The 19,314-nt window shown below is 44.8% G+C and overlaps 1 protein-coding gene across 2 annotated transcripts in view; it reads left to right on the plus strand.

The window, feature by feature from the left end:
• SLC38A1 (solute carrier family 38 member 1) overlaps positions 1 to 19,314 on the plus strand; it is an 89,284-nt gene that overhangs the window by 26,769 nt on the left and 43,201 nt on the right. The window contains exons 2-5 of one of the 2 annotated variants that reach the window (XM_045287337.1): positions 3,679 to 3,755; positions 4,133 to 4,355; positions 13,993 to 14,068; positions 14,341 to 14,456. In XM_045287337.1, the coding sequence (XP_045143272.1) occupies positions 4,234 to 4,355; positions 13,993 to 14,068; positions 14,341 to 14,456 (314 nt within the window). In that variant the 5' untranslated portion in view covers positions 3,679 to 3,755; positions 4,133 to 4,233. The remainder of the gene's footprint in view (positions 1 to 3,678; positions 3,756 to 4,132; positions 4,356 to 13,992; positions 14,069 to 14,340; positions 14,457 to 19,314) is intronic. The other variant, XM_045287338.1, reaches the window with a different exon arrangement.

The following is a 19,314-nucleotide window of genomic DNA, read 5'->3' on the forward strand; positions in this document are numbered from 1 at the left end:
ATTCTTATGCACTGTCTCTCCTACACACCCCACAGTGAACTTGCATTAGTTTTAAAAGTGGGAAAACAAACCACAAAACCTTTTCAAGTTCCAATCCAAATGTGACTTTTCTGTGAAGGTACTTTAGGTTCCTGAATACTAACTTTTTCTCCTTTTGAATCCTTGTATCACATCGTGTTAGTTACCATCATGTGAATTCCTACTCATAGAACTGTACACACACCGGAAGGAAACACTGCACGGTCCCGCTCCCATCTCACAAGTGTTCCTGTGCTGGCACTCACGGCTGCCGCCACTGTGTCAATCTATCATGTCAAGGGTCTTCCTTTTTTCTCTGCCCCTCTACTTTACCAAGCATCATGTCCTTCTCCAGGGACTGGTCTCTCCTGACAGCATGTCCGAAGTATGTAAGACAAAATCTGGCTGTACTTCTTCCAAGGCAGACTTGTTTGTCCTCTTAGCAGGCCATAGTAATTTCAATATTCTCCAGCACCATCATTCAAATGCATGGGTTCTTCTGTCTTCCTTATTCAGTGTCCAACTTTCACATGTGTATGAGGCCCTTGCAAATCTCATGGCGTGGGTCAGGCTCACTGTAGTCCTCAAAGTAACATCTTGTTCTTCAGCATTCTAAAGAGGTCTTGTGCAGCAGATTTACCTAATACCGCGTCTTTTGATCTCTTGACCACTCTTACCATGAGCACTGATTGTAGAGCCAAGCAAGACAAAGAACCTAAAGTTCAACCTTTTCTTTGTTTATCATGATGTTGCCTATTGGTGCAGTGATGAGGATTTTGATCTTCTTGACATTGAGTTGCAATCCATATGGAAGGCTGCAATCCTTGATCTTCATCAGCAAGTGCTTCAAGTCCTGCTCCCTTTCCGCCAGCAAGGTCATCTGCATACGGCAGGTGGGTAATAAGCCTTCCTCCAATCCTGATGCCACATTCCTCTTCATGTGATCCAGCTTCTCTGATGATTCGCTCAGCATTCAGACTAAATGAGTATGGTGAGAGGACGCAACACTGGTGCATGCGTATTCAGTATTCCCTTGTTCTCTTCTACAGCTGCCTCTTGAGCCTTGTACAGTTTCTTCATAAGCACAGTGAAGTGTTCTGGAATTCCTATTCTTTTAAAGCTATATGTAGTTTGTGATGATCCATACAGTTTAATGCTGTGGCATATTCAATAAAATACAGATAAACATCTTTCTGGTATTCTCTGCTTTGCTTCAAGATCCCTCTGATGTCAGGAATACTATCTCATTCCACATCCTCTTCTGCATCCGGCCTGAATTGGCAGCTCCCTGTCAATGTGCTGCTGCAAGCAGTACATTGTTGGATGGTGTTCAGCAAAATTTTACTTACAGGTCATATTAACGATATTGTTATATGATTTGAACTTTCTGGTGGGGTACCTTTCTTTGAAGGGGAACAAATATGAATCTTTTCCAGCCAGTTGGCCAAGTGTCCGTCTTCCAGATGTCCTGGCACAGATGAGTTGAGAGCTTCCAGTGCTTCATCAGCTTGTTGAAACGTTTCAGTTTAGTGACTGTACCTTAGCACTCACTGCACAGGATTAATTGAATGTATAATATTTTCCAAGTGTGACTTCAACCTTAGTAATGGCTGCCACTAACTGTTAATTTTTCTCCTCCTTTTCCAGTTTTTATCTTCAAGAACAAGTTGTGTTTAAGATAGATTATTTCCTAACAATAAAAAATGTATTCTGTGATTAACTTGGTATCTGGCCAATACGGACCTAATTTGAGTGACTAGAACTTCCTCATTCTTTTGATTCTTTCCTCCTTTGTTCCAGTTCTCTAAATTACTAGTGATGTGAACTTGTCCTTGTCCGCACACGTGCTCGGTCATATACACACATATGTATCAAAAATTTCATGGAAAATGGAATGCAAACATAACAGGAATTTCCCACAAACTTTTTGAAGCCCCTTGTATTTGATATGAGAGCTAACATCCATGTACTTAGTAGACTCCAGAGCTAGTATTAGTCAACCCTTCCTTTCCTTGCAAATGTTTGTCTGGTGTTCTATTTCCTATCAGTCCATTGAGCGTAAAGAACTCTTTTACCGAAATGAAAAGCACCATTTATGGAATCAGAACTTTCTTCCAGACTGATAGGATCACATTGCCAGTAGTTGAGGAAGTTATAGAAGAGGCAGTCAGCGTGACAAGACTCTTAGAAATTACCCAGTGCTGCCTTTTTGGACAGCTTCCATCCAAGAGTGCTGAGGGGAGAGCAAGAATAATGCATTTTCACTGTTGCAAAGTGTGTGCAGATTGTACTGTATTGCTGTGGTGGGAAGGCATTAAGAATCGGCAGAGATGGGCCAGGTCTTACCACCTGCCAGATTGCCCTAAGGCCAGGAGACGGGAGGCTCCAACCCTCATCCTGCCTTCTGAGAGGGGCCCAGGAGGAGGTTCTTGGAATCTGAGGTATCAAAAGTTAGTCATGCTGTGGAGCTTTTAAAAAGTCCTGGAGCGATGGGGGTCATGCTAGGGAGGAGACTGAAATGAAAAGGAAACATGTAGAGGATGATGTTAGCAAAGAGGAAGAGAGAAGTTCTCAAAAAGTATCATTCTAGAGGCCTTTCTATGGCCCGTCAAATGTCAGTGAGCAAAGTGCTATCCTGGGTGGACGAGAGTAATGATAGAGTGCTCCAGGGACTGCGATGGAGCCATCTGTGTTACACTCACCAAAGCCAGCTCTGCTGCCATCGATTCAGTTCTCACTCCTGGCGGCCCACTCACTGTGCCACAGAGTAGAGCTGCATTCTGTGATCTTGACCGAAGAATCGCCAGGCCTTTCTTTCACAGCGGCACTGAGTAGGTGGGAGCCACCAGGCCTTAGGTTAGTGATCACTGACACACCAGAACCTCCTTCACTGTGGTACAGTCATCTTCTGGAATCAGGGTCAGACAAAATGCCAAAAAACGTTGTCTAATGAAGACTGGTGGACCTCGCAAGCCACGGCCCGTAGTCCCTCTCTTGGCCTGGAAGTGAACTGACTCCCATGTAAGAACTATTACAGGGCAGAATTTACCCAAGGGTTAGCACAGGAGGGGGAACGGAAACTGGAAATGCAGGGGTCAGGTGGGAGAAGTGATGGTCCCTTGAGGGAATTGTAATGGATGAGTTGAAACAGAATACGAGTAAACTTTTAAGGCTGAAACTGATGATCTGTTCTGTACAACTTCACCCAATTCTCAATAAAATGTTAAAACAAAACCAATATGGCGTCGCCCAAGGTGGTTTGGAAGTGGAACAAGACTCTGACATCCTGCCTCGTTCCACAGTACCCCCCTGAGGCTCACCCTAGTCCCCGCTTTTGAAGTTGTAATTTCAAAACAAACTAAACAAGACAAACAACTGCTGTCACCTGGCTTTGGCTTGTGATGTTGTAGGTTTACCACCCCTCAGAACATGAACTCACTTGGGCAGGGGCAATGTGAGCTCTGGAAGGCTCTCATTTTTTATTGAGGAAATAGAGTATCTGTTGGATCAACCAAAATCCCCTGAGTAGGATTTTTCAGTTCTCTAATTCCCTGACGAGAAGTGATTTCCTTGAAGAGATTGGTTTAATCTCTGACAGTGGATGGATAAAAGGTTTGCTAAATTTCCAAACACGCATTTGTTTTGCTTGCCCCCCCCCAGGTTGGGCATTTGATCTCCCATGATGCCATTTATTGAGGATTTGCACTTTGATGTAAGCCGGGATTTCTAGATCAGAGGTGGTTATTTTATTTTGCTCTCTCTGTGGAGTCAGCCAGCCATGTGCCCTGTGATCTGGCACATTAAATAACTATCACATTGTATGGCTTTAATTTTTAACACACTCTTTCCATTAAAAGGCTATCTGTCTTGCCTGCGGCTGGCATGGTCTTCCTATAAATGTAACCATAAAGATTGTGGGCATGCATCACGGTATAGTTTAAAAGGGAGGGAAATTTGTTGAAAGGCATGAGACTTGCTGTGCACGATTCCTTTGGTGCTGTGAGTAGCAAAATGTAAACATTGCGTTGTCAATAAGTGAATCACTTGATTACTTGTGATGCTTCAGACTAGTGTTATTCTCATGCCTAATGACCCTTTTTTTCTTGTATTTTAGGTGTCTCCTTACATTGTCACTCTATTGCTGCTGTCCCCTTGTAAATACACTTGGAACGGGAGAATTTGGACCAGTCTGTTGAGTAGACGTACTTCCCCAAAATGATGCATTTTAAAAGTGGGCTCGAATTAACTGAGTTACAAAACATGACAGTTCCTGAGGATGATAACGTTAGCAATGATTCCAATGACTTCACGGAAGTGGAAAACGGTCAGATCAATAGGTGAGTGTTCTTCCACTAGCACCTTCTATCCAGTGAAAGAAAGGACTCTAAAGAATGATTCTGATGTGCAGTTATGCTCGTGAATTATGCATTACCAAAGCAATGCTCCATTCGCAGATGTAATTTGAATTTCTTATGTGACATCTGTCGGGCATAGTCTGCAATCACAGATGAAATAAATAGGAAAGTCATTTATTCATCCTTACAATCTTTCAACGGAGTCTAACAAATGTGTATAAACACATTGGACCCCAAGCAGCCCTCCCTTTCCAAAAGCTCTGTGCTTACGGATTAGCCCAAATCCTGTGCCATCAAGTGACTTCTGACTCATCGGGACGCTGTGGGACAGAAGTAGAGCAGCCCCAGAGGTATCCAAGGCTGAAATCTGTACAGAAGTAGACTCTCTCATCTCACCCAAGGAGTGGCTGGTGGGTTCTCACGGCTGATCATTTGGGTAGTCGACAGGTGCTTAAGCACTCCGTCACCAGAACGCTCTAAGGATTAGACAGACTGCATCCCCTATCCAAATGCATACTTCAGTCATCTGACCTCACCCACATTTAAATCAAGCAGTAGTTAAAGTCACTGTGGATTGTGGTAAAACTATATATACACCACTACGGGAATCATTCATGATACGGATTTTAAATAACCGTAATAGTGGTTGAGCCAAACAGCTAGAGAATTTGCACATGAAATCCAACCAACCGACCAAACTCATTGCCATCAAATCCATTCTGACTCATAGCGACCCTATAGGACAGGGTAGAACTGCCCTTGTGGGTTTCTGACACTGTAATTCTTTACAGGAGTAGAAAGCGTCAACTTTCTCTTGCAGAGCAGCTGGTGGTTTCAAACTGCTGACCCTGTAGTTTGCAGCCTAACACATTACCCACTACTTCTGCCAGCAGGAGCGGCTGAAAGAAGGGACAAAAAGTCCCAAGAAATAGGGAGGAGGAGTAGGAGGCATGGACAGGGTGGGGAAGACTCTGGCCCAGAAGCTCATTCACTAGCAGTGACCTTGGGCAAGTCCTTCCAAATGTGGGTGCTGGACTTCCTAGTTTATAAGAGTAGGATCACAAGTCTTTGGTATTTCCTTCCAACTCAAAAAGAATCAGTGATTTCAGGTACTCTCTGACCTGCTAATTTTATAGCTGGTTTTTTACTTGGAGTGTCGAATCCCTGGGTGGGGCAAAGGACTGACATGTGCGACTGCTAACCAAGAAAGTGGACTCCCAAGACTCCTCAGAGGCACCTTAGAAGAAAGTCATGGCCATCCGCCTCCAAAATATCAGCCCCTGAAACCCACGGGAGCACCCTTCTTGCGAACATGCATGGAATTGCCATGAATTGGCGTCTACTCAAACTTCAAGCCAAAGCCTCTGGCATCGAGTCAATTCTGACTCATAGCGACCCTATACGGCAGGGTAGAACTGCCTTTGTGAGTTCCCCAGACTAACTCTTTACAGGAGTAGAAAACCTCGTCTTTCTCCCATGGTTCCAAATTAGTGACCTCAGTGTTAGCAACCCAACGCAGAACCACTACGCTACCTGGGCGTCTCCTTTGGAGCCCACTAGAGAGCCACTATCAACAGCAGGGGAACCTCCTTTGGCGTGAGTACTGCAGTTTGGGAAGCCTGAGGCCTCCGGAAGGGCAGCGGGGAGAGAGTGGTCTTTCCAGGATACTTCCTGGGACAGCCGTGATGCTACTACACTACCTGGGGGGCATCAACAGGAAATGAGAAACGGTGACCGAGAAAGCAAACTCACTCAAGTCGATGCTGACTCATCGTGAGCCTGTAAGACGGGGCAGCACTGCTCCTGTGGGTTTCCGAGACGGGAGTAGAAAACCCCACCTGTCTCCCGTGGAGCAGCCGCCGGTTTCAAACTGCTGACCTTGCAGTGAGCAAGGGATAACCACTGAGCCACCCGGGCTCCTGAACATTGGAAATCACCCCCTAATTCACAGTATATATATATTAAAAAAGAACATCCGGGTGGGGAAGATAAGAACACTAAGTCTACTAGCCAAGCATGTTCCTGGAAACCCTCTGTGATGATCTCTGTGCATTCTGGTACAGTGTGTAATTGAAAGCCCAGCCCACCACTTGGCTGCCATCAATCACATACGCCCTTGAATATGAGGCGCCTGCCTCTCCTTCTTCAGTCCCTTGAGTGTTTTTAGAGGCCAAGGCTCCCAACTCAGACCCATTTCCTCACTATCATCACCCAAGGACTGTTTCTTTGTGTGAGGTGATGCTTCTTATTATTGGACTTAAGTTTCCTTCTTTCCTCTTCTGGGTAATGATTAATAACAGCTACCATTTCTTAAGCGCCGAGCATCTGACATTTATTTTCCCTTTATAATCCAAGGAGTCCTGATGGCCTAGTGGTTATGCGTTGGCCTGCTAATCTCAACGACAGCAGTTCAAAACTACCAGACGCTTCCTGGGAGAAAGGCTTTCTGATGTCATAAAGATTAACAGTCTTAGGAACCCACGAGGGCAGTTCTAGCCTGTCCCACAGGGTCCCTGTGAGTCCCCAGGGACTCTGCCGGTGAGAGCCTTGTAGTCATCCCGCAAAGCAAGTATTCTTTTGCATGTAAGGACAATCTCACAATTCCTTTTGCGGGCGAGAAAAGTGGAACTCCCCACAAAGAAACAAATGAAAAAGTCACAAAAGAACAAAATCAACCCCGCTGCTGTCTAGTCGATTCTGGCTCAAACTTACACCCAGAAATTCTGTCCTCCCCTGAAGCCTCTGACTATAACCCTCGGGGTTTGGGGAAAGCTTGGTCTTTAAAGGTTCTGATACACAGATACTGATTGCCGAGGGCTCCTGGAGAGTTCTGTCTCAGCCCTGCTGACCCCACATGGACAGGGTGGGAAGCATTTTTAACCCTTTCTCAAGGAGCATGTTTCGGCGTTAGCACAAAGCTTCATTCTCAAGGCAAAGGCAACTCAGAGGCCTCAACTTGAACACCAGTTCCAAGACCCAGTCTAGCATCTGAACTAGACGTCAAATGTTTTGCTTATTAAAAATATTAAATGATTGAATCATTTAAATACACGATGACTCCGTTGTAGCAGTCAGTGGAAGGAACGCCCAGGCTGGTGCCCGACTTGGGCACCAGCCTGATGAGCTCACTGGCCCGCAGACTGTGACTAAGGCCAGGGTGGAACAGACGGGGAGGCGGTGGGTGTTGACCGCTTGCTTTTGCAGACTCCGGTCCCCCTACTGCAAACGCAGGGTGGTGTGTCTATTTTTCCCTTTATTTTATTTGCCCTCCTTCGCTGACAGGGGACATACATCTTATTTCATTTCTGGCTCTGGAATGAAAATCTAAAATTAAAAACAAAACATCAACAAAGGTAAATAAAAGTCCCAAAGACCCCTGCCATGTTTTATTTATGGTTCCTCCCTGTAGGCTGACCCAATGCCAGTGGGGTTTGTTGGTTTGTTTGGGTAAAAAGTTAGCTTTGGGATATGGCCCGGTGACACAATGGATAAAGTGCTCTAGCCCACAGAGTGTAGTTTGAACACATCAGCTGCACCACAGGAACAGGAAGTTGACCGTCTGCTGCTATAAACATTCCGGCCTTGACAACCCTCCATTTCCCTCCGGTCCATTTTCCTCTGCCTTACAGGGTCAACTACATGGAGTCGGGATCGACTAGACGGCAGCCAGTTGGAGTGATATGTTTTATAAGGTGTTTTTTTATAGTTTGACCCAGCTTAATGTATTTTAGTAGTTCATGATCAGAAATGGATTACTAGATAAGCACAACCTTACTTGTGTTTACTTACTAATCTGACGTGAACAGTTTTATATGTTTCTGTAGCGAAATTAACTGTTTACTTGAGTCAAACCAAGCTCACTGCCAACAAGTAAGTTCCGACTCCTAGAGACCCTAAAAGACAAGGGTAGAACCCCGGGGGGTTTCCAAGACTGTAACTCTTTATGGAAGTCGAGAGCCTCCTCCTTCTCCGGAGGGTCATCTCCAAGGTCCAGCCCCGACCTCATCGCACCGTTGGTGGTGTTGACTTGTATTGGGCTGAGCGCCACAGCTCTGTCGCTATGACCCCTCCGCCCCGCACCTCAGCAATACTGCCTACACGCGTGGCTGTTGCAGTGTGTATCTGTCAACATTTTTATAAATACAATTCAGCGACACTTGGGACCTTAGCCATGCTCTGCAGCCAGCCATGCCAGTGTCTGCTGCCAAGTTCTTCCATCATCATCAACAGATACTTAGTGCTTCCTAAACTGTGATTCCGCCCCCCTCTTCCCACCCTATCACTGCCAATAAACTTTTTTCACTAGACACTATTGTAGATCTATTCTAAACTAGGGACCGTACAAGGTCGATCCTTCTGTCCACACCCTTTTCAAGTCTTCGTCTATTCAGGGTCCCCAAGTCAGCTACCATTGATCTTTTATTTTAGTCGCAAAGCAGTTGGGCTGATCAGCTGGTGTTGTATACAGTCAGATCAACCCAGTTAAAACTTACTGTTTCTTCATACCCAGAGACCTCATGCTTCCCTTAGCTCGTCTTCGAGTCCGTGAGGGGAAATTTTACGTCAATCTCTTGGTCAGAAGTCAGTCCTTACTGAATAAGGAGTCATGTCTTAGGAAACGGTGCGGCCACTCCATTTGAGATGAACGGTGTGACCTTGGTCATCGGAAGCGGACTCTCTCATTCCAAAAAGATTGGTTCCCTTAAGGAGAAAGGTGTAGGTGGCATAAGTCTTGACACGTCAGATGATTGAACTGCGTGAGATGTGAATGATACGTCCAGGAAACTAAAAATGAAGCAGCAAGAAAAGCATATAGAAATACAATGTTCAGTCTTCAAGACCTGAAAGAAGAAAGGCCGGAGGTCCCATGACAGAGCCTTTTAAACCCTCATTCTTGCCGAGCCAGCTCTTGTGCTGACTGGCCCCGCAAGCCCTAAGTCAACCCTAACCAGACCCGTGGCCCTGGAGCCCACTGATGCAGGAGAGAACTGTACTTCCAAGGACTTTCAATGGCTGTGACTTATCGATAGTAGATCCCTAGCACTCACATGCAAGGAACCTGGATTTGAACTGCCAACCTTTCAGTTAGTAGCCGAATCCTTAGCTAATCAGGCCCCATGGTGGCAGACTAGAGCTGCCCCATCGGGATTTCTACCGTCTTTTTGACAGGAGCAGACTGCCAGTCGTTTCTGCTGCAGGGCCGCTGGGAGTGGGGTGGGGGGTGTAGCGCCATCCACTTTTTAGTTCGTCTGGGAGTGCAGAACCTTGGCCCCTCCAGGGCTCCTGATTCCGGAGCAGGAGAGGCACATTCCTTCAGGTCACTGCCGGCGGCTGTCCGAGGTAGCTGCAGATTTGTTTAGAAGACCGCATGATACAAGCATTTGGGATGCAAGGTACATTTGGTGGCATAGCGTGGAATATGGAAAAGGTAGCAGGTGACAAAAGAACTCTCTTTGTTGTTGTTGTTGATGCCGTATATTTTCATTAACGGAAAGCATACTGAACTCAAAAGGAAAGCTTTTTTTTTTTTTTTTTTTTGAGGTATGCATTGTGGTACCCTATATTACACACGTGTCCCAAGCAGACTCTCGTGGTAGAATTGGTGGGATGAGGACTGCTTCTTCACAGTCACCATTCCACAGGTCCCTGCTGGCTGGCAGGAGCATGTCCCAAGAAACCTAAGAGGCTAAGAATGTTGGTGGGCGCTATATGTCCCACAGGTCATGAGAGAGTTAATGTATCTTTGAATGGTTACCCATTAACACAGCTCTGAAAATCACTGTCATGTATTGTTCTTCTTCCACAGAAGTCCCACAGGAAGTAGCTGGGGATGACACAGGGACAGTATTCTTCCGTGTCACCATGCTTGGTCCTGCTGAGTCTCTCCCTTCCATGTCAGGGTGCCCATATTCCTAACCTATGTGCTCACCAGTCTGCTGCTTCTCATTCTGCTCTAGCCTAGAATTCGATATGCCAGTCCTGGGCAGTGTGTTGATGCTTTGCTTGGCTTCTTAAAAAATGCTCACAGTTCTCCCTTAATTTAAAGAATAATGGAAATTTCTTCCAGAAAACCAGTCTGTCTCTCCACACGATAAAGAGGTGGTGGACTCAAGTTGGTTATTGAAATATATTGTTGTTAGCTGCAGACAAGCATGCCTTACCTTAACGCATGGCAACCCCTTGCACAATGGGATCCAACTGTTGTGATCTATGGGGCTTTGATTGGCTATATTTTCAGAAAGAGATCCCCCAGCCTTTCTTTCTAGTATATCTTAGTCTCAGCTCAAAAAACACTGCCATCGAGTCGCTGCTGGCTCATAGTGACCATTATAGGACAGGGTAGAACTGCCCCTGTGAGTTTCCAAGACTGGAACTCTTTACCACGGTAGGAAGCCCTGTCTTTCAAACTGCTGACCCTGCTGTGTGTCAGCAGTCCAGCGTGTGGCCATTATGACAGCAGAACCCCTGGGCCTCAGTCTAGGAATAATCAAGTTAGTCTGAGGACAGATCGTCTTTTATGGAAGAAATGAAATCCCACGTCATGGAGTCAATTCTGGTTCGTAGTGACCTTTTATAGGGTTTCTGAGCCTGTGAGAGTCTATCGGCTGGGAGACAGCCTCATCTGTCTCCTGAGTTGGGCTTGGCGGGTTTGAATGGCCAGTTAGCAGCCCAGTGCTGACCCTAGCCCCACGGGGCTCCTTCTTTAATGAAGCAACATTTAATGATGAGTCAGTCTCACTGTGGGAAGTCCAGCACCCACTCACTGCTCCTCAGCTGAGAGTGTGGTAGACAGCTGCATCCCCTGCCAGTTCTGTGAACCTCCATACTGTGGACAGATGGAAATGGGAAAGACAACCCCTAAAGTCACCTTGTGGCTACCTGACAAGCTGGCTCAAGAAATACTATCACCTGTAAGTACTCTTTTAAAAGACACCTACAGGAGCCCACACAGTTCTTCACTATTTAAAATAATGCTGACACCATAAAGGGGCAAGGAAACTAGACGAATGGAAATGGAACAACCAGACAGGAATGAGCATGTTCACACATGGTGAAGAATGTAACTAATGTCCCCGAACCATGTGTGGAAATGGTTGAATGGTAACTTAAACTGCTGGGTAAACCTTTGCGGAAAATATAATAAAATATAAAAACAGACAAAAGAAGGGTTGAATCAGTTTCTAGCAATAATGATTCCAAATGGCCTGTTTCTTGGGCCTCTGCCTTTAAGTTAACTCTGATGAGTGGCCCCTGCACCTGCGTCCCCGACTGTTGTTCTCCCCCGAGCCCTCCTCCAGATGCCTCATCTCATCTTTGTTTTGCACAGTGTGGCATTCATAAACTAGCCTTGGTTGGCATGATCTCTTCTCAGCTGGAGTGTCAGCTCCTGCATGTCAGGAGACCAGAATTTTCTTCCATCCCTGAGAGCTAGTCAGGTGCCAGCCATGTGCAGGCGCTGAACTTCAGGGACCGCAGATTGTTTGCGGGCGTCGATCTCAAGGCTTGCTGAGGGTATATTGCCTGTCTGGCTTATCCTGGGCGAGTGACGAAAACCCTGAGAAGCGCCAGACCATCTTTACACCAAAGAGAAGTACATAAATGGAACCAACCTCAACGATCGGGGTTTCTTTAATTAAAAAAAAAAATTTATTGTCCTGAAAATAAGATTACCGTATATACGCCGAGTATAAGGCGACCCGAATATCAGCGGAGGCACCTAATTTTATCATTAAAAAATGTGCTGAAAAGCTCAGCTTGTGCACGAGTGTGTACGATACATTGTCCAGCTCACCATCTTCCACACGTACAAGTCAGAGACATCGGTGACAGCCATCCCCATCGTGTTGCACAGCCCATATCGCTGCCAAGTTTTCTACCATTTGAAAAGGTGTTTGAAAACGTAATGGTCAGGCTTCAGATACATGCTTCTTTACAATAGTTCTGTTCAAATGATTGTACATTTATTCATGAGAAATAAAACAAACCACTGGGGTTGGTTTTAACCATGTCTGTATAACGGAATGTCCAGACCTCGAAGTGTTCAAAGTCGCACCTAGTCTAAGATGTCATCTTATTCTAGGCAGCAGGTTGTCTGTGAGTGGATTTTGTCCGAGAGTACTGCTTATGTTTTTTAATGGGAAAATTAAAAAACTAGATATGTATGCTATAAATACTAACTGCTATTAGCACTGAATAAAGTCGATGGTCCTCAGAGCATTTTGAAGCCTCCCTGGTGGCACAGAGATGAAAGCACTCGGCGGTTAACTGAAAAGCCAGCAGGTGGAATCCACCAGCTGCACCCCGGGAGAAGTGACGTGGCCATCTCCAGGGGCAGTCCGCCTCTGTCCTGTAGGGTCCCTGAGTTGGAATCGACGGATTGGCACCTGACAACAGCAACAACAGATGACTTTGAATTCCTGCTTCTAGATGTTTGCACGTCGTTTACCTCACCCCCTCGTGGCGCAGTGGGTTATGAGCTGGGCTGCAAATCGAAAGATCAGCAGTTTGAAACCACCAGCCACTGCTCAGGAGGAAAGATGAGGCTTTCTACTCCCATAAAGACTTACAGTCTCGGAAAATCACCAGGGTAGTTTACCCCTGTCGTATAGGGTTGCTATGAGTCGGAATTGGGGGCCGCGAGTTTGGTTAGGTTTGAGTTACCACATTCCACCTGCCTGAATCCTTCCCGCCGCTGACACCAGTCCAATCCCCGCACTGGTAGGAAGGACTAACGGGCATCTGTTGCCATCATTCTGTGCTGGGTGCTTCAGTGATGCTGTAAGTTCGCTTCCTGATTTAATTGTCCCGGTCATGGACCAGAGTGTAATAGTGTCCCTTCCATTTCACAGGTAAGGAAACTGAGGTAGCGCGCACAGGCCTTCAGAGCTAGTGAGGATTTGAACTCAAGTTTATACTTTCTTAAATGCCCCGGTTCTGAACCTACCAGTAACCCACATGCCCTGGCCCCACCTATACCTTCCTAGTCTGAACTCCCGGAGCCTAGTGGCTGCATCACCTATCCTACGTCCACACACTCCCCAAACAGCAGAGCAGCGGCTGGCTTACACAGTTGCTGGTGAGTGATTGATGGTGGGACAGTGCGTCCTTTTCAGAAGAGGGAGGAAATATTTACTTAAATTTGTTGTGCTCCCAGAGTATGAACCCAGAAGAAATCCTGCCTACTATATTCTTTTAAATGCCAGTTTGTTTAGTACTTGACATTCCCACATATAGTAAAAAGCTCTTAACGTTACCTTACACTGGATGCAGCGTTCTGATTTACCATGACAATGATGAGGAAAAGGTATAACGTGTTTGAGCTTATAGTTGTCTTTCTTTTCATCTCAAACTGAAAACATACAACTTGATTTGCTTTATGCTACGTAACAGTGAGTATGTAAAAATGAATGAGACCAAGTACCTGCCCTTGGGGCACTTGCAACCACTAATTACTACTGGCAAAAAATGTGTGAGGGGTTTGAATAAGGCTGGGAGCCGTTAGGGAACCAATTGTTAACCTTGTCAGCGTGATGTGTTTTGGTAAGTCATAAATCGTAGTCATGATGTTAAGCTTCAAATCATTGTCACGAGGTTAAATGTATTATACATGTCTTTGCAGCAAGTTTATTTCTGATCGTGAAAGTAGAAGAAGTCTCACAAACAGCCATATGGAAAAAAAGAAATGTGATGAATATGTAAGTGTCGCTATAATAAAATATACTTAATTCTTTTAATCACATCAATTGGGATAGATCTTTTTAATTCATTTAGCATAAGACCCAAGCATAGCTACGTAAATGCATTAGGATATTCTTCAAACTACCTATATTTTCTCCTGCAACATCATTTGTAAACAAGTAGGCCACTAGAGAAGGATTTCCTGAATTTGATCTTGACTAGTGCTTTGCCTTAATGTTTTGGGGTCTTGAGTATTTTTCTGAGTGTGACTGTTTGTTTCTCTGTTCAGATTCCAGGAACAACCTCCTTAGGCATGTCTGTTTTTAACCTAAGCAATGCCATTATGGGCAGTGGGATCTTGGGACTCGCCTTTGCCTTGGCAAACACAGGAATCCTCCTTTTTCTGTGAGCATTGACCTTGAATTAGTCTCAATTTTTAATACCGTGTTTTCTGTACATTTCTAATATGAACTTGGAAATATGTGTTGGTCATTTTTATTTATTTTCATATGCTTTCACTAAGTTGGTTAAGTTACTAGGACATACTTTTATATTGAATTTTGATGATTCTTTTTTGAGAATGCACCTAGTGTTTATGAGAAAAAGGAAGGAGAACATAATTTTATTCTTCAAAAATACTGTCGTGAATATTTGTGAAAAGAATGAAAGCACATGGGAGGGGATACGGCAGGAGGAGGGGAGCGGTGAGCCAATAACAACAGGGATGGGAATAGCAAGGGACCTAAAGTTGATTGTGAGGAGGGTGTAGTGTTCGTGGTCGTGTTTGACCAATTGAAATGTATCTGAGAGGAATTACTGAGAGGTGAGTAAACATGATAGTGGGGCAAGAGGGAAGAAGAAAAAAGTAAAAATTATATATTTACAAATATAGATGTGATTATATGTATATATATAAAGAGAAGTATATTTGTCTATATATGTATGTGTATATATATGTGTAAATACAACAAGGAAGCAGATGGACTTTGGGCCTCTACTTAAATCTTAACCTCAGTACAAGAATGGTTTGTTCTAATAATGTGGCGCTGTATGATACTCACCTTCCCTACATGATCGCTGGTACAAAATAGGTGCATTGGCAAATGTGGTGAAGAAAGCTGACAATGCCCGGCTATTAAAAGATACAGTGTCTGGGGTCTTAAATGCTTCAAGTTAAACAAGCAACCATCTAGCAAGAAAGCAACAAAGTCCACATGAAAGAAGCACACCAGCCTCTGGGTTCATGAGGTGTCAATGGGTATAATTATCAGAATTCAAAAACAAGCAGTCAAATTGGCATGAAGGAGTGTAGACAAAGTGGAGACCCAAAACCCACCTGAAAGAGAATTGGACAGTCCCTCAGAGAAGGGTCACATGGAGAGGATGATATATTCAGAGTATGGTATAGCACGAATGAAACACATAATTCTCTTCTAGTTTGTTAATATTTCCTCCCCTTACTATTATGGTTTTTGTTTTACCTCATTAATCTTGTTAGACCTGTATATGTTCATTTGTATAATTAAGATCATTCGATGCATGAAACCCAAGATCGATAACCCTTCAGAAAGCCTTCAGTAACAGGAGTAATGATTCCCTGAGGGTACAGGAAGGGGAGGTGGGGAGAGGAGCTGACAGCAATGATGACTGTATAACCCCACTCAAAGGGAACAGAACAAATAACAGAAATGTAGGTGGATAGCTTAAGATATGGCAAAACGTAAATAAATAAATAAATAAATAAATAATATATGATATAATAATCAGGGTTCCTGGTGTGTAGAGTGGGGAAGGGAGGGGATCAAGGGCAGCTGATATCAAAGAGTTCTAGAGAAATTGTTTTGAAACTGGTGGTAGCAATTGTAAAATTATGCTTGATCTAATTGAATTATGGATTGTTATAATATCGGTAAGAGCTCCCTATAAAAGGATTAATAATAATAATAAAAAGAATGAAAACATTTAAAATTTTGCAATTTTTGCAGAGGGTGGTATGGCAGTATTGAGGCTCTTTACCTGTTTATCACCTTATATTCCTGCTAAATGCTCAACAGATTGAAATCTTGGAACCTTGGCCCGCCACCACCTTGGTCTCTGGATTACTGTGGGGCATGTACTGTGTTTAATTATGATGTGTTTAATTTATAAAGGGTAGTTTATAAATGTGTTTAGAATAAATATTCCAAAAAAGAATAAATAGTCAAGAAGTAATTTTCTCTGTTAAAAAGTGAGGAATTGGCATGTATCCTCCCTTGAGATTCAATGAAAAGGGAAACGAGCAAAACTGTTGAATGGGACTTTTTTCAAAAGTACAGAAGGGTCATTTTCAGTTGGAACCAGGATGAGAAAGCTCATGGGTGTTTCATACCAGGGACATTCTCACCAAAGCTGATTCCCCTCTCTAAACCCAGCAGAGTGGGGAACTTTAATGTGTCGTTAAGGATCTAAGGTGTGGCACAACTCTGGGCGCCACTTGAAGGGGGAGCACCACAGAACCCCATCTTATTAACTACCACTGTGAGGGGTCATTCAGCCAGTTAAAACTAATGCTTTTGCATTTGAGAGCCTCCAGGGGTCAAGACAGGCGATGTACAAAGAGAAGAAACTGAAGGGAGAAAGCGACTTTGTAGGCCGGTTCCCATCAGTGAAAGCCAGGGAAGCGCCCTTGTGATTTTCATGGAGTGTCAGCATGTGTGAAGCTGATAGGAGAGTTCAGAACAGGGACACGATGTCAGTGCTTCTTTCTGTGGGCACACCTCTGCATGAATTTGAATCGCTTGCTGTGGCTGCGAGAGCATGGATTCTCACTGTGGGATCCACACCTTGGCTCCCCATCACCATACTCATGTTCCTGACGGAGCTTGCTTGGCAGCTCCTGTCATGCAGCTTTGATGGACGCAGCGGCTGGAGTGGCTTCAACCCCCACGGATTGTGTCTGTGCTTGAGGGAGACATAGGAGGCTGTGTTGGAAGTGTACTGCCAAGTCCCTTCTTTAGAGTCAGAAATGCCCATCTGTGGCTCAGCTGTGCTGCTCCCCATTGACCACAGCAGCAGGGACGGATCAGGAGCTCTGGTGCTGTGGTGGGTTATGAGTGGGGCTGCCAACCGTGGACAGATAGGGCTCTGTTCCCATAGCGATGGAAACCCTATGTTGGGTATAGGAGTCAGAATCAGCTCAGTGGCAGTGGGCTTGCTTTGGGGGCGATGCGGGTGGGGTGGGGTGGTTCGCTCTGGGAGGATCTTTCTATGTGGCCCTTATGTTTATAGAAGAGTAAATCTTCAGCCAAGTGTCAAGTTCTAGGATGGACACAGACAGAGTTGGACAGCCTGTCTTGGCGGTGATGTGTTGGGGGTCAGACGATACCCCCCAGGTAGCTTGGGAAGCCAATTTCTGGCATTCGGTGCGTTGAGTGCATCGTCTGAGGGATGATCTCCGTTTCCTTTCTAAATGGAGAAGTGTCTTAGCCACCCTGAGCTTCAGTTTCTTCATTTTAAAAACCAAATCGCACCAGAAAACGCTCCGAACTCTTCTGGCCACCTGAAGGCTGAAACTAGTTTCAGTTCAGGCATGTGTACTCACAGCGATTTCCGGTTATTGTACTGTATCAAATTACATGTCATTATAAAGAGTTCAACTCTCTGACGGTGACAGTAACAACGTTTGTAGCTCGTACTTCGTGCCCAAACAAAACCCAAACTCTTCTCTTGAGTCCATCCCGAGGCCGATCGACGCTGTAGGGTAGCAGAGAAATGCTTCCTCCTTAGGATTCTGCCAGCGAAGCACTGTAGTGATTTCGCTGTTTCACAGAGAGAGGGGACCTGGCGCCCAAAGAGTGGACATTTATTTGAGGATGGGAATTGCCTTGCTCATCATCCTGGACATTCTCTTCCTTTTTGTCTTTAAATGCGAGATTTCTTGTTTCCTGTATTCCTTGTCTTTCTTCCTTGTTTTGTTTTGTTTTTCCTTTCAGTTTTCGTCCTTGCTTTTGTGGCTCAGAAAGGGTGAAAGGAAAGTTTTTGAGATCGTACATGTCTGAGAAAATGTTTTCATTCCCTCTTCACGCTTAGTGGGCGATTGGGGAATTCCGTTCCTTCAGACTCTTGAAGGTCCTGCTCCATTGCCTTCTAGCTTCGTGTTTCTGCTGTGTAATCCCATAGACTCCCCATCTTTTCTTTGTTTCTTTTCTGGAAGCTTAATAAATCTCTTCGTCTCCAGTGTTTCGAAATTTCTCAAGAAGAGAAATTTGCCTTAATGTGGGTGTGTTTTTATCCATTGTATGAAACATTTGGTGAATGCTTTCTTTCACAAATGTATAGCCTTCAGTTTCTAGGAAAAGTTCTTACCTGGACGCGTGGGTGAATTCCTTCCTTCTGTTTCTCCTTACTCTCTTTCTAGAACTGTTACCTGGGTTTCGGGCCTTCTGAGCTTGTCCTCTAATCTTTAAATCTTCTCTTTGTTTCCACTTCTGTAACTTTTCACCAGCAGCAATTGTGAGGATAGTGGGAGGCTGTTTCGTGCTGTGGTGCTTGGGCCGCTGTGGGTTGAACCGGACTGGATGGCACTGGCAACAACAAGGGCAACTGGTGGCTGTGCTGTCCGATGGGTCTTCCGTCCCTGCCCCCACCCCAGCCCCCAGCCCTTCATTGTATGTTTTATTTCTGCTATGGTTTTTCTATTTCCAGGGACCTTCTCTCATTGTCTGTTTCTTACACTACTGGGTTTATTTGGTGATTTTAATGTCTTCTCTGAGATTATAATGGCAGATTGCTTCGTATGGACAATTCCAAGCAGATGTAGAAGCAGAAGGGATAGTTGGAAGGATTTCCAGGGGCCTTTCCCACCATGGCCAACCTCGTGCCATCGATCTTTCCCTAGCTGGTTTTCAAGCAAATCCCCCTATCATCACATTTCACCCTTTTACATTTCTGTGGGGGGTTTTCCTGGACATTTTCTTTGCCAGTCTAAGCAATTGTTTTTCAATCACAGGCCTCTTTCCTTTTGTCAGTGGACCTGTGCCTTCCTCCAAACCAAGCCGGAGCGTGCGCCAGCCTCAGCAGGGCCCACACCGTCCGTGCTCACAGAGCTGAGGGCTTACAGTGGAAGCTGAAGTTTGGGGGGATTTCCAAAGCTCTGAGCTGCTCTTACTTTTCCTACAACATACTATGTTTTTAGGAAATTTCGATGTGCATGTTACACTAGATTAGTGAGCATTTTAGAAATGTACATTAAAAAAAATCATTTTATTGGGAGCTCTTACAGCTC

This window comes from Echinops telfairi, unplaced genomic scaffold, assembly GCF_000313985.2.
Source record: "Echinops telfairi isolate 266 unplaced genomic scaffold, ASM31398v2 ScPeMD7_12;HRSCAF=54, whole genome shotgun sequence".
Classification (NCBI taxonomy): Eukaryota; Metazoa; Chordata; class Mammalia; order Afrosoricida; family Tenrecidae; genus Echinops; species Echinops telfairi.